General features: G+C 26.1%; 1 protein-coding gene across 1 annotated transcript; it reads left to right on the top strand.

Annotated features, from left to right (window-relative positions):
- The first annotated feature begins 4925 nt into the window (after positions 1–4925).
- Positions 4926–11972, top strand: LOC145840826 (kelch-like protein 25). The gene is made up of 2 exons (XM_082948168.1): positions 4926–5079; positions 10570–11972. Exons 1-2 carry the CDS (start codon positions 4926–4928, stop codon positions 11970–11972), a joined length of 1557 nt encoding a protein of 518 aa, XP_082804294.1.
- The last annotated feature ends 3050 nt before the right edge of the window (positions 11973–15022 follow it).

The following is a 15022-nucleotide window of genomic DNA, read 5'->3' on the forward strand; positions in this document are numbered from 1 at the left end:
AAGTACTAAAGTAAAACCTATAAAACCGAATGTTGATTAGATAAAGCATATACAAGTAAGTAGTCTTTATTTCAAATGAAACTTGTTTACATGGTCGGTTAAGAGTGCATTGCAAACTTTAGTTGTTTACGTATAAACTTACCGAAAAAATATTTACTTCGGGCAATTAAAGGCGATGGAGCAAAAGTGTATTCAATTACAGTTAAAAGATTTGAACTTAAAATTTTTGCAAGGGGTCCACGACTATTTTAATTCGGATAACTCAAAATCTTTAAAAAAATTTTAAGGACCAAAACTATAAAAGTAATGTATATTTGCCAAAAATAAAAAATATATATGTTGGTCCAAGTAATATCTACAAGCCATTTTTCTTTTTGCAAAACATTAAATATTTTTTGAGTTATAGCTTATATAAAGTAAAAAAAAATATTAGTAACTTTAAAATATCTTTAAAAATATTTAAGTTTTGCGAAAAATAAAAGGATATTAATAAGATCTACATACATATTCTATTGATTTTTTGAAATTTATATTAGTTTTTAGAACACAGCCTTTTAAATATATTTTTTAAGAACTTGAATTGTCGGAATTTCAGTTGTCCAAATTTGAATTGTCATGTAACCCTTTTAAATATGCGTTTTAAATTATTGTTTATCTACAAAAAACTCATAAAAAGTATAAAAAAATGTTTTCATAAAAGTACAACGGTTAAATGATTAATAAAATCTGACGGTTAATATTTTTATTTAAAATTTTAAAGGACCGTACCTTAAACTGTAAATAAAAAAAGTTCTTCTTAACGTCTAATTAAAAATAAAATAAATCAAACTTTTCACGAACGTGAGTTCTTATAATTTGAATTTTCACAATTTCCTTTATCGTGCACGCAAATAAAACTACTAAACTACTAAAACACATGTTGATCTGTTTTTTAAAATAGTAAGTTTTTTTTATTAAAAAATAGTTTAGTTTATTTTTATTTAATTATTTCAAGATAACTTGTTTACTTATGTTGAATTGATCAAATAAGGTATATAAAAGTAAAATTGCGGTTTAAATTAAAGATGATAATAGGTATTAATATTGTTCTTGGTTTACCATATGTTAGTTTAGTAGAACGTAGACACTTTTTGATAATTAATAATGCTTTGCATTACTAAACAGTAAACTTATTGGTTTCGAAGCTATAATTATTCTGCATAACAATTCGTATAAAAATCATGTGCTAAAAAGCAAATATCTAGTATTTAGCTTTTTTAAAGTCTAAATTAGTGATGCTCTAGGATCAATAAAAGGTTACAGTAGAAGCGTTGTTAACGTCTTTAAAAAAAATATGATTAACTACCTTTGAAAAAATAATAGTAATATATTTTATCAAAAGAATAAAGCTAACAAATGAAAATATGATCCTGTAGAAGTTATAAAAGTATACGGTATTTTAAATATTGAATGAACATCTCCAATTAAACTTAAAAAAATATGCAGTTATAAATAAACTTATTGTTAATTGAAAGATATGGGATTGGTCTACCATATTTCAGTTTTAGCTTTTCAACCTCTGTTAGTTTCGATAACCGGTAGGTTTTAAGCTTAAAAACTATTTAATTTACTTTTACTAGTTTTTTTTACATTTTTCTCCTTATAAAATCTATAAAAGTAGTAATTACCATGTTCAACAAATAATAACTAATACAAGAAGAAATTATAATTTTCTTTTAACTAAACAGGGTAAAAAAATAAACAACTTTGTTTGATAAAAAAAGTAACATAAACAAATAAGCATACGTCTAAAAGTAAAACTTAATATATTTGATAATATACAGGGTTGCCACTCTCTGAGTCAAAAAAACTGCTCTAAGTTATTTTAAACTGCTCTGAGTCACAACGAGATTTTTATAAATTTTTATAAATCTAAAATCTTTTAAAAATCAATAAAAATTAAATTTTTTAACATAATTGGTTAAAAACTAGTGTAACCGTGAGTTATTTTATTATCCAGACCAATCATTAGACCTAAAGGCAAGGATCGGATATCAGAATATATCAAAAAAAAGTGTGGTAGTCTAAGAGTTTAACTGCATCTGTGAAGGTAGTTATATCCGTATGACTTCAAAGCAATTTGGTAAAACGATTAAAGAACATATTCTAAAAATTATTGATGAAGTTTTTAAATTTAGTAATAATGAAAATAGATCTAAAATAGTAGTAAATACTACCAAAAGATTTGCTATTACAGAATACCTAGTTAATAGCTCTGATTGTGCGAGTAATTATAAGTTGAAAAGATTTAAAATAATAAGAAAAAAAAAATTATATTTATGATTTAATTAAACTTGAGGCTATATGCATTTTGTTAAGAAAACCTAAGTTGTGTAAAAATAAAGAACTTGATTATACTGTTTCTTTGTTTTCATAACTAGTTTTATAAGTTGTTACGTATGTTTTATTTATTTTTCAGTTGTATTGTGATAAAAAGTACTTATGTATTTTTAATTACCATTTGCTTAGTTATCATTACTTTTACATTGATTACTTTTTGACTATATAAACCGGATTTGAAACTTTATTTCTTAGTAAACAACTACCGAGTTAAGCACAAAACATATAATGTTATTAAATTTGAGTTTTGTGTATTTTTGAAATAAATTAATCTATCTTCTTTTAGTATGACAAGTTTTTAATGTGTATTGCATTAAGAAGATTTTGACACCGAACTTTGAAAATTCATCCTAACACAATAACAATAACAACTTAGTATAGTTTTAAATAACTTATAGTTACATTAAAGTAAAAATTAGTATTTTTTATTTATACTGTATTTTATATTTATAAAAACAAATACATCATTGCTTTATAAATTTATATCATTGAATATATGTAAGACTATTTAAATTATCTTTTAAGTAAGAAAATGAAAACTATTTTACTGAATTTTACTTTTTTAAGATTATTAAACTTTACTTTATGAATTAATTTAAAATGAAATTTTAAACATCCATAAATACTAGTAGTTTTTCTTAAAATCCTAAATCATTGAAAATGTTAAAGATAACCGTTATTAAAATATTGTTCAGTGTATACAAAGTTTTAGTATAGATAAAAGTAACACCGTCCAGTTATGAAGAAGTTTGTTATTGAGTCAAGGGATAAAGCACAAAACCATTTTGAAAAAAAATTATTAAAGAATTTCAACAAAAAAGGTTTGAATTATAAACTTCGTACATTAAAATGTTTGTAAATGCTAAATATGATTAGTAATAATAATGATTTTTGAGCTTTTTGTTTAGTAATTTTTAATATAAACTAAGTAATTTGTAAGCATATATGTATTTTTATATTTAGTAGTCTACAAAAACTTCTTATCTAACATGAAAATGTAAAATTATGTTCGTTTTAGTGAATATAACATCCCTAATTTATTTAAAAGGATTTTGTTTTAACGTAAACCTATTTTTTATAACCAGATATCTGAAAGTAATTTTTCCAATTTATCTGTACAATTTACAGTTTAACTAAGATTTATTTTTAACCTTCTATAAAGGGTTGTAACATAAAACAAGTCTTAAGCAGGGCTTCTCAAACTTATTTTCATTACCAGATATTTCCAAAACATTTGATAGAAATCTACTTATTTTTACTAGCCCTAGAATATCTGTTGTAAGTTCTAAATTTAACTTTTACTATACTTCAGATGCCTTTATTTTTACTCTTCAAAACAAACCCTCTATGTTTAGCCTAAACTTTTTAGTTGTAGATGCCATATTTAATATCGCCCCATGGGGTTATATACTCCTATTTTCTGCAAGTTTCATTACCTACGCCAGAAAAGGAGTGTAATTATTTATAGCCCTCATACTAGTTATCACCCTCGACCTGTTAAAATGGCAACGGGTAGTTTTTGCACTGCATCATTTTCGCACGAGTGTACGCTTTAGCACCTTATACGTTTTAGATAAACTTTCTATTTTTCAGATGAAAATGAGATAAAGAAAAACGAATTGATTTTAGCTTTGAAACTGGGTAAGTTTTTGCTAGATAAAGATATTAGTATGAAGACATGCGAGTACTTCAAGACAATAACTTTGAAAAACGTCACAACGTTTTACAGATTAGCTAATTTATATCAACTGTACAACGTACCTGAGCAAACTCTGGCTTATATTGAACGTTGTTTTCAAATGGTAGCTGATACTGAAAACTTTTTACACTTAAACTTTAGTCTTGTTGCAAAAATTTTTGCAAGCTCTGAGTTGAACCTTCACTCTGAAGTTGAAGTCTTTAATGCAGCAAACAGTTGGTTGAAACACAACAGTGAAGAACGTAGCAAACATGCAACAAAACTGCTTTTAAAAGTTCGACTTACCTTGCTGTCAAAAGATGCATTGAGACATCTTTTGGATACAAATTCATCATTTCAAGAAAACATTAAATGTGCTAGAATATTGAATGCAGCTTTAGTTAACGAGAAAACCATTTCAAGTAACTATTCTGAAAGTAGATATTGCAGCCAAAATAAGTTTAATATAATGTTATGTGGTGGCTTTGGACTTAATTATTGCGCTGTTAGAACTGCACTTCAAATTAATGGGAGCAACTTTAGTGATGTTAAAGTTTTACCTGATATAATAAATGAAAGACAGTTTTCAAAAGTTATTTGTTTGAAAGAAGATGTTTATATACTCGGTGGTTATGATATAAACGCACAAAATATAAGAAGTATTGATAAATATTCACATTCTACTAACAAATGGACCGTAGTAGGTTATATGATTGATGACCGTTATAACTTTTGTGCATGTGCATTTATGATGAAAATATTTATATTTGGAGGTCGGTGTAAAGTAAATCATAATGAAATAATAACGACGGCTAATACTTGTCTACAATTAGATGTCAGTGACAAAAGTTTGAATAAAATTACCGAAATGAGAACGCCAAGATCAGATGCAGCCTGTGTTGTTTTTGAAGGAAACATAATAGTCTCTGGTGGAAACGTTGATTTTAATGAAGACACAAACACAGTAGAGTCATATGATGTTATTGCTGACAAATGGTCATCATTTCCTAGTATGATGCATGGTAAGTTTAAACATAGTTTGGCTGTTGTTAGAAATTTCTTATTTGCTTTCGATACCTATCCTGGTTTAGCTGAGGTTTTTGACACTGTTAGTAATAAATTTGTTGCTCTTAAACAAGAACATTCTTTCGTTGATCTTGAAGCTGTACCAATAGGTAGTAATATCATAATCATCCAAAATGATAAAAAGCAGATAGTTTGTTATGATGTTGATAAAGAAGAATGGTCTGACAAACCGTTTGAAACTACAGAACATCTAATAGGTTTCGCTTGTGCAAAAGTACCTTGGTTTTAAATTTTCCAAGTAATGACAGTTTAAACCAGGTTTTCTTAAGCTTGTTTTCATGCAAAAAGTAATAACAAAATAGTTGTACACTTTCTTACATTAGTTATCGCCAATTACCCTTAAATTTAATTTCAGATTACTAATTACTTTTCCTAATGACCAAAATTAGCCCTAAGAAGGATATTGCTGATTTTTAAACCCTAGTCAAAGCAATTTTTATCTGCATTTTACTGCAGCAAATATAATTTTTAATAATGAAGCTAAATTTAGAAACATTTAAAGTTTAAATTATTTGACTGCACTGTTATTAAATACTCTATTTTGACCTTTATTTAGTTATTTCCGCCAAATTATTAAATTTGCTATCTATAGGAAACCCTGGTTAAACCATTTTTTGTTTCTCAAAGATTTTTAACCTGATAAAAATGAAATATATATATATATATCTAAAACAAACCTTTAAAGAAATTTAAATTTTGAACAGCTTTATAGTAAATTGAAACAAAAATATCCTCTTGATTAATTTTTATAATTTTCCTATACTCCTCAAATGCTATTTTCGTTCAAGCGATGTTTGTTTTGCGTTATGTTTTTGTATTTATTTTTTGATTAACATTGTTTCTATATAAGTTGTACATATTTTGCTGTTAATAAACTTAAAACTCAAAAGATGTCTTTATATTTTCCTTATAACTTATTATTTTAGCATATAAAGTATGTTGATAAAAGTATTTATCATTAAACTGGTTAAGAGTCACCATTTAGTTGAATTATTTAAAAAAAAAAATAGATGAGCTTTTTAAAATAGATATATTTTATATAAATTTTGTTTCTTTAAGTTTTTAACACAAATAATTATTGTGTTCAGACCATATGAGAAAACTGTCAAAAAATAAAAGAACTCCTTAACATTCATATGCTTAACTGTAACTTAGAAGCTAAAATAATAAATAAATAATAACCATACAACTGTTTCCAACTTTGCTAATTACAATTTTAACGACTGTACAATTGATATATAATATTTTTATATATCTGTTTAATCAAATACCATTACATATTTGGTAATGGACCCGCAGACTATATATTTCCAAACCAATTAAATAATAAAACTGATTGAATGGTATATCGAGATACAGCAAATTGTTTATTTTAATTAGTTTGACTAGCATCGTAGGCCATTGATTATTAGAGTATGTTTGTGCAACAGTAGACAATCTGATATTTTCGTCCAACAGACATGCGTTGCTTGCGTAAGTTTTCTTTTGTTTATGGTTGCGCTTATTAAGTAAGATTTGACAGTAGATTGCAACGAACTACCATAAAAGCAGTCTATGCGACTATCCGCGACCTGGTGTCGTATTACTTATATTATATGTTTAGTTTATGTAGAGTTGTTTATAACATTCAATTAAGTTAACACGTGCTCAAATGGGTTTCACTTAAGTATATTTAATGCTTAAATTACAAAAAGAACCCTTTCAATCTGTTCTCAATTGTTTAAATATTAATAATACAGCATGTTAACTGTTGAAAAATAACACCATAATTGATAACTGGCGTACTTTTGGTGACAAGCTATTTAAAAATACATCGTAAAGAAATATTTGTAAGTATACAAAAAAAAACTTTATAACTTTTTTGTAGTAATAATGTAATTAAAAAAGAGTTTCTGCATAAACTAAAAACAGCCAAAAGTGAGTCTAAATTTTTACGTAACTTAACTAAAACTGAGTTTATAATTCATAATAAAATAATAACAATAGACAATGCTATATAAGCAAAAATAAATTATTGTGCTAATTTATAACTCTAAATGTTTTTCCTGCATTTGACAATTTTATAAAATGTAAACAGACGTAGTTTAGTTAGTGTTTGAAGCTGGAACAACATTATAGTTTATTTATCAAAAACATTTTAATTAAAATATGTGCATATATATTTCTTGTTAGTTTTCAAATGAAATACAAAAATAAAATAAAAGGTTGTCGTCGTATCTACTAATTTTTGTTTTCTAAACAGATTTTTCGGGTTCTTTGGTTTGGTGTTCACAATTTTTTAGAAAAAAAACAAAGACGTAAACTATTTATGTTAGAAGTAGTAGATTTATATAAAAAACTTAACATACTTTCTATTTCATCATTTTTCAATACAAAATGTTAACTAAAAGTGAAAGTTTAGTATGTAAAGCTTTAAATAGATTAAATATAAAGTTAAATGTAAGTTGCTATAATTCTTCTATAGGTTTTAAAAACCACAAATAAAATTTTGAAGTTCAGCTTGTTAAGCCTTATTTAATCATAAAACATATCTTTATTTTTTATAAAAATGTGTCTAATTATGTCGAGTTAGAAGTAAACATAATATAGTGAGTAAAGTTTTAGTTTTTAATTCATAAATTGTGTTTTCACCTTTTATTCAGAAGAATAAAAGTAAACATACACTTTTAGTAAAATTGTTAAAGCACTTCTTGTTGCTTTAAAAGTACTGTTTTATTGAACATTTTGTAGTAATTAATTTTTTTTAAATCTTAATCAGCAATGCTCTAGACTTAATTTGTTAAAATAAAAGGTTACAGTAGTAGCACTGATAATAAAATTGTATCAAAATAAAATCATAAAAAAGTATTATTATACTTTATTAAAAGAACAAAGTTAACGACAGAAAACATGACCCTGTAGAAGTTATGAAAGTATATGGTGTTTGAAATATTGAATAAAAATCTTCAATTAAACTTAAAAAAATTAAACATTTTAAATGAATTCTTGCTCAATTGAAAGTCTGGGGTTGGTCTGAAAACTCTTTGAGTCGAAAAAACTGCCCTGAGTGACCGTGAGTTTTTCATAATTCTTTATAAACTTAAAAACTTCTCAAAATCAAAAAAAATTAACGTCTTTAATAAAATTGGTTATAAAATAGTGTTACCGAGAGTTATTTTTTATCCAGACAAACTATTAAACCTAAAGGCAAAGATCCAATATCAGAATACATAAAAAAAAAGTATGGTAGTTTACAAGTTTAACTGCTTCTTTGAAAATAATTATGTCGGTATGACTTCAAGGCAATTTGATAAAAGGATAAAAGAACATATTTCAAAAAGTATTGATGAGTTTTGAAATTTGAGTAATAACGAAAATCAATCTAAATGAGTAGTAATTGCTACAAAAATATTTTCTATTGCAGAACACGTAGTTAATAGCTCTAATTGTGCAAGTAATTATAACTAAGAAAGATTTAAAATAATTAGAAATAATTTTAACATTTTTGATATTATTAAATTTCGGATAATATGAATTTTAATAAGTAAACCTAAATGCGTAAAAAGAAAGATTTTGATTATACTGTTTCTTTGTTTTCATAATAAGTTTTATAAGTTGTTACTTATGTTTTATTTATTTTTTTTATGTATTGTAATTAAAATTGTTTATGTAATTTTAATTACCCTTTGCTCAATTATTATTACTTTTACATTGATTACCTTTTGACTATATAAACTGTATTTGAAACTTTATTTCTGTTTCTTAGTAATCAACTACCGAGTTTAGCACAAAACATATATAATCAAGAAATATGAGTTTTGTGTATTTTTTGATATTAATTAGTCTATTTTCTTTTAGTATGAAATTGTTTTAATCTGTATTGCACAAAGAAAAGTTAACACCGAACTTTGAAAATACATCTTAACAGAATAACAATATAAACTTAGTATAGTTATTTAGATAATTTATATTACTTAAAAGTAAAAATTAGTATTTTTTATTTACAATGTTTTTATATTGATAAAAACAAACATATTATTGCTTTATAAAGTTATATTATTAAATGAATGTAAGACTATTTAAATTAATTTAAAGTAAAAAAAAAAAAATATTAAACTTTTTTTTTACTTTTTAAGATTGTTAAACTTTACTTTGTGAATTTAGTTTAAAATGAAATTTTAAACAGCCATAAATACTAGTAGTTTTTCTCAAAACCCTAAGTCATTGAAAAAATTGAAGATAACTGTTATATTTTATTAATATAAAGTAAAAATTGTTTAATTTATACAAAGTTATAGTATAGTTAAAAGTAATACCTTCCAATTATGAACAAGTTTGTTATTTTGTCAAGGGATAAAGCACAAAAGTTTTTTGAAGAAAATTTAAAAAAGAATTTCAACAAACAAGGTTTGAAATATAAACTTTGTACAGTAAAATGTTTGTAAAAGCTAAATATGATTAGTTTTTGTGCATTTTGTTTAATAATTTAATAACTAAGTAGTTTGTATTGTTACATTTAGTAGAAGTCTACAAACATTTCTTATATAATAAGAAAATATTAAAATCATGTTCCTTTTACCAAAAAAAATATTACTATTTTTTTTTGAAAGGTTTTTTTAACAGGAACCAATTTATTTATAACCAGATACCTGACAGTAATTATATAAATTTTTATATTCTTTAAAGGGTTGTGATATTAAACAAGCCTAAAGCAGGGTTTCTCAAACTTATTTTCATAACCGGACATTTCCAAAAAATTAAAATAGGAATCTTTATCTTTTTTACTAGCCCCAGAATATCTGATCTAAGTCCTAAATTTTACTTTAACTATACTTTAGATGCCTTTAATTTTACTTTTCAAAACAAACCTTACACCGTTTAGCCTATACTTTATAGTTAAAAGGTTTTTTTTTCAACGGAAACCTATTTCTAAAACCAGATATCTGAAAGTAATTTTACACATTTAACTGTACAACTTATAGTTTAACTAAAATTTATTTTTAATTTTTTATAAAGGGTTGTAATGTTAAACAAGTTTAAAGCAGGGTTTTTCAAACTTATTTTCATTACCAGACATTTCCAAAAATTAAATAGCAATCTGGTTTTTTTTACTAGCCCTAGGATATCTGGTTTAAGTTTCAAATTTTACTTTAACTATACTTCAGATGCCTTTATATTTACTCTTCGAAACAAACCCTACAACGTTTAGCCTATACTTTTTAGTTGTGGTTGCCATATTAAGTATAACCCAATATGCCTAGAAACAACAATTTTTACTAATTTCATTACTTACCCAAGAAAATGCAGTGTTCTTATTTATTACCCTCTTACTAGTTATCACCCTCGACCTATTAAAATGGCAACGGGTAGTTTTTGCACTGCATCATTTTCGCACGAGTGTACGCTTTAGCACCTTATACGTTTTAGATAAACTTTATATTTTTCAGATGAAAATGAGATAAAGAAAAACGAATTGATTTTAGAATTGAAACTGGGTAAGTTTTTGCTAGATAAAGATAAAAGTATGAAGACATGCGAGTACTTCGAGACAATAACTTTGAAAAACGTCATCACGTTTTACAGATTAGCTAACTTATATCAACTGTACAAAGTTGCTGAGCAAACTCTGGCTTATATTGAACGTTGTTTTCAAATGGTAGCTGATACTGAAAACTTTTTACACTTAAACTTTAGTCTTGTTGCAAAAATACTTGCAAGCTCTGAATTGAACATTCACTCTGAAGTTGAAGTCTTTAATGCAGCAAACAGTTGGTTGAAACACAACAGTGAAGAACGTAGCAAACACGCAACAAAACTGCTATCAAAAGTTCGACTTAGTTTGCTGTCAAAAGATGCAGTGAGACATCTTTTGGATACAAATTTATCATTACAAAAAAATCGTGAGTTTGATGAAACGTTGAATGCAGCCTTAGATAACGAGAAAAAAATTTCAAGTAACTGTTCTGAAAGTAGATATTGCAACCAAAATAAGTTTAGTATAATGTTATGTGGTGGCTTTGATGGACTAAATCAATGCGCTGTAAGAACTACACTTCAAATCAATGGGAGCAACTTTAATGATGTTAAAGTTCTACCTGAAACGATAAATGAAAGACTGTTTTCAGAATTTATTTGTTTGAAAGGAGAGGTTTATATACTCGGTGGTTATGATGAAAACGTGCAAAATATAAGAAGTATTGATAAATATTCACATTCTACTAACAAATGGACCGTAGTAGGTGATATGATTGATGACCGTTGTAACTTTTGTGCATGTGCATTTATGAATAAAATATTTATATTTGGAGGTTTGTTTGAAGTAAATGATGACGGAATAAACACTAGGGCTAACACTTGTTTACAATTAGATGTCATTGACAATAGTTGGAATAAAATTACCGAAATGAAAATGCCAAGATCAGATGCAGCCTGTGTGGTTTTTGAAGGAAACATATTAGTGTCTGGTGGTAACGTTGATGTAAATGTAAACATAAACACAGTAGAGTCATATGATGTCATTGCTGACAAATGGTCATCATTTCCTAGTATGATACATGGTAAGCATGAACATTGTTTGGCTGTTGTTAGAAATTTCTTATATGTTTTCGATAACTATCCTGTTATAGCTGAGGTTTTTGACAATGTTAGTAATAACTTTGTTGCTCTTAAACTACCATATTCCTTTGGAAATTATGAAGCTGTATCGATAGGTAGTAAAATCATAATCATTGAAAATGAGAAAAAGCGGATAGTTTGTTATGATGTTGATAAAGAGGAATGGTCTGACAAACCGTATGAATCTACAAAACATCCAAAAGGTTTTGCTTGTGCAAAAGTACCTTGGTTTTAAATATTTTTTAAGTAAAGACAGTTTAAACGAGGGTTTCTGAAGCTTATTTTCATGGTCAGTCTCTTTGCAAAAATTAAAAACAGAAAAGTTGTCCACTCTCCTATATTAGTTATCACCAACTACCCTTAACTTTAACTTCACATTACTAATTACTTTCTCTCATGAAAAAATTAGCCCCAAGGATGATATTGTTGAATTTTAAATCCTAGTCAAAGCAATTTTTATCTACATTTTACTGCAGCAAATAAAACTTTTTATAATGAAGTAAAATTTTGAAACGTATAAATTTAAAAATTGAAAATCTTTGACTGCACTATTATTTAATATCTTATTTAGACCCTTTTTTCGTTACTTCCGCCAAGTTATTAAATTTGCTACCAATAGGAAACCCTAATTAAACCATTTTTTATTTTTTAAAGGTTTGTAACTTGATAAAAATGAAAAAAAAAAATTAACAAACTTTTAAAGAAATTTTTATTTTAAACAGCGTTATAGTAATTTGAAACAAATACTACCTCCTGATTAATTTTTTATAATCATCTTATACTCCACAAATGCTATTTTCGTTCAAGCGAAGTTAATTATAAATTATGTTGTCGTAGTTTGCTTTTGGTTAACTTTCTTATTAAGTTAAACATTTTTGTTGTTGTAAATAAACTTAAAGGTCAAAAAATTTCTCTTTTATTACCTTTAATTTGCTCACTTAATATTATTTTAACATATGCAGTATGTTAATTAAAATGTTTACTTTTAAACTGCTTTAGAGACGCTCTTTGGTTGAATTACTATATAGAAAATAATTAAACTTTTTAAAATCAATATATCTTACATAAATAAATTATAAATATATCTTTGTTTCTAAGTTTTTAACACAAATAAGTATATTGTACAACCTATTAAATAACAAAACTGATTTAATGGTATATCAAAAAACCACAACTTGTTTATATTAATTATTTTGACTAGCATCGTAGCTCATTGATTATTAGAGTAGGTTTGTGCAACAGTAGGCAACCTGATATTTTCGGCCAACAGACATGCGTTGCTTGCGTAAGTTTTCTTTTAATTTCTTATTAAAAATATTGTGCAAACCTAAAAATGTTTATCTTTTTTAATTAAAAAAATTAATAAAATCTTACTCTATGTACATGTAAGTGATTTCTAGCTATTGACTTTTGAAGTTTTGCTGTTAACCAGTGTTTTATAATTTTATACTGTAAAATAAACAAACCATTATTAATATTAACAAAGTTTTTACTATACTTAGCTGCTATAATAAATATTTTAAAACCTTTTATGTTTACGCTTTAAAAGTTATAGTAAGACTTTATAAATATACAAGGTTTGATCAGATATTTTCAAATATCGGGCTCAAGAAACACCTTTATAAATTTAGTTCGTTAACTAGTAAGTTACTTAAAAAAGTGTATTTGTTTCAGTAATTAAAACAATAGTATTATTTTTTTAAAGTGTTTTATAAACAGTAACCTTAAATTTAAGGAGAGTATGCTTAAAGATCAGTGTGATCTAAAGAAAGCTGAATCAGCATTTTTAGAATATTTTATATTAAAATTAATTTTTTATTTATCCTTTTTCCTGACCCACCTTACTCAAAAATTTTAGATATTAATCAAAAAGTTTAAACAATCAAAATTAAAACCAACATGAAAAAAAGCTTTTTGTTGTTGCTGAACCACCATTTTAAATCTTATAATGACTTTTAAGTATACTAGCCGCATTTAAATTTAATCATTTAAATAAAATTTATTTTAACTAAAACATCCGAACTAAACAGTTTAACTTCAGCTAAAGAACTTATAGTTTAAGATGGGTGGGTGTCAATTTTGCACGAGCGTCTGTTTTGCACGAGCGTCACTTTTGCACGAAGGGACACTTTTGCACGAGCGTCACTTTTGCACGAGGGGACACTTTTGCACGGTCGTCACTTTTGCACGAGGGGACACTTTTGCACGGCGTCACTTTTGCACGGTCGACACTTTTGCATGGCGTCACTTTTGCACGAAGAGACATTTTTGCACGGCGACATTTTTTCACGATGACAATTCTTTATGGCAGCTTTGTTGCACAACAACACTTTTGCACTTAGAGTCACTTTTGCACGAGATACGTTTTGCATGAAGGTACATTTTTGCACGAGGGGACTCTTTTGCACGGCGTCTTTTTAGCACGAAGAGACACTTATGCACAGAGTCATTTTTGCAAGAGGAGACACTTTTTCTAGGCGACATTTTTTCATGATGACAATTTTTTACGGCAGCTTTGTTGCACAACGACACTTTTGCACAACGTCACTTTTTTAAGATGAAGTTTTACACAGCGACATTTTGGCACTATGACCTTTCCGCACGGAACATCATTTTGCATGAAGTCCAATTAAACGCTTATTTAGATTTATAACATATAGAAAAACATAAATCTATTGCGTTCGTTTTTTTTTATATTTAAAAAATTTACTCAGATAAAAATATATATTTTAATGTATTGAAGTACATTTTTTTAAAGATTGATAATATAAATTGAAACCTTTTTTTAACTTTTAAAATAAAACTTTTGTATTAATTATTTTCTAAAAAATCTCAATTTAAAAACAATGTGCATTAAAAAAACCAAAAAATTACTTACTTTTCTTGAATCAATTTACTTACATTTAAAGTATTTTTATATCCTATTTCTAAACTAAATTAATTTTTTTGTACCTTGTATAAATCTTTTATAAATAACTTTAATTTATCTTATCGTTAGTTTGTTTCTAACATCAATTTTTACTGTTTGAAATTTGAAATATTTGGTTTTTTTCCTTAAATATAGGTATGTTATAAAATTTTAGTTTTCAGTTTCTTTTTATGTTACAGATTTGGTACTAGCTAAAAAATACTTTTAATTGGCCTGCATGTAAAACTGATGTTCCGTGCGGAAAAGTCATAGTGCCAAAATGTCGCTGTGTAAATATTCATCTTAAAAAAGTGACGCTGTGCACAAGTGTCGTTGTGCAACAAAGCTGCCGTAAAAAATTGTCATCATGAAAAAAT

Source organism: Thalia democratica, chromosome 1 (assembly GCF_965202585.1).
Source record: "Thalia democratica chromosome 1, ktThaDemo2.hap1.1, whole genome shotgun sequence".
Classification (NCBI taxonomy): Eukaryota; Metazoa; Chordata; class Thaliacea; order Salpida; family Salpidae; genus Thalia; species Thalia democratica.

Excerpts from the sequence above, each read along its gene's own strand:
- LOC145840826 (XM_082948168.1), top strand. The coding sequence starts at position 4,926 with ATGAGAACGCCAAGATCAGATGCAGCCTGTGTTGTTTTTGAAGGAAAC. Across the intron at positions 5,080-10,569 it reads ATTTCCTAGTATGATGCATG|ATGAAAATGAGATAAAGAAA; the intron begins GTAAGTTTAAAC and ends TATATTTTTCAG.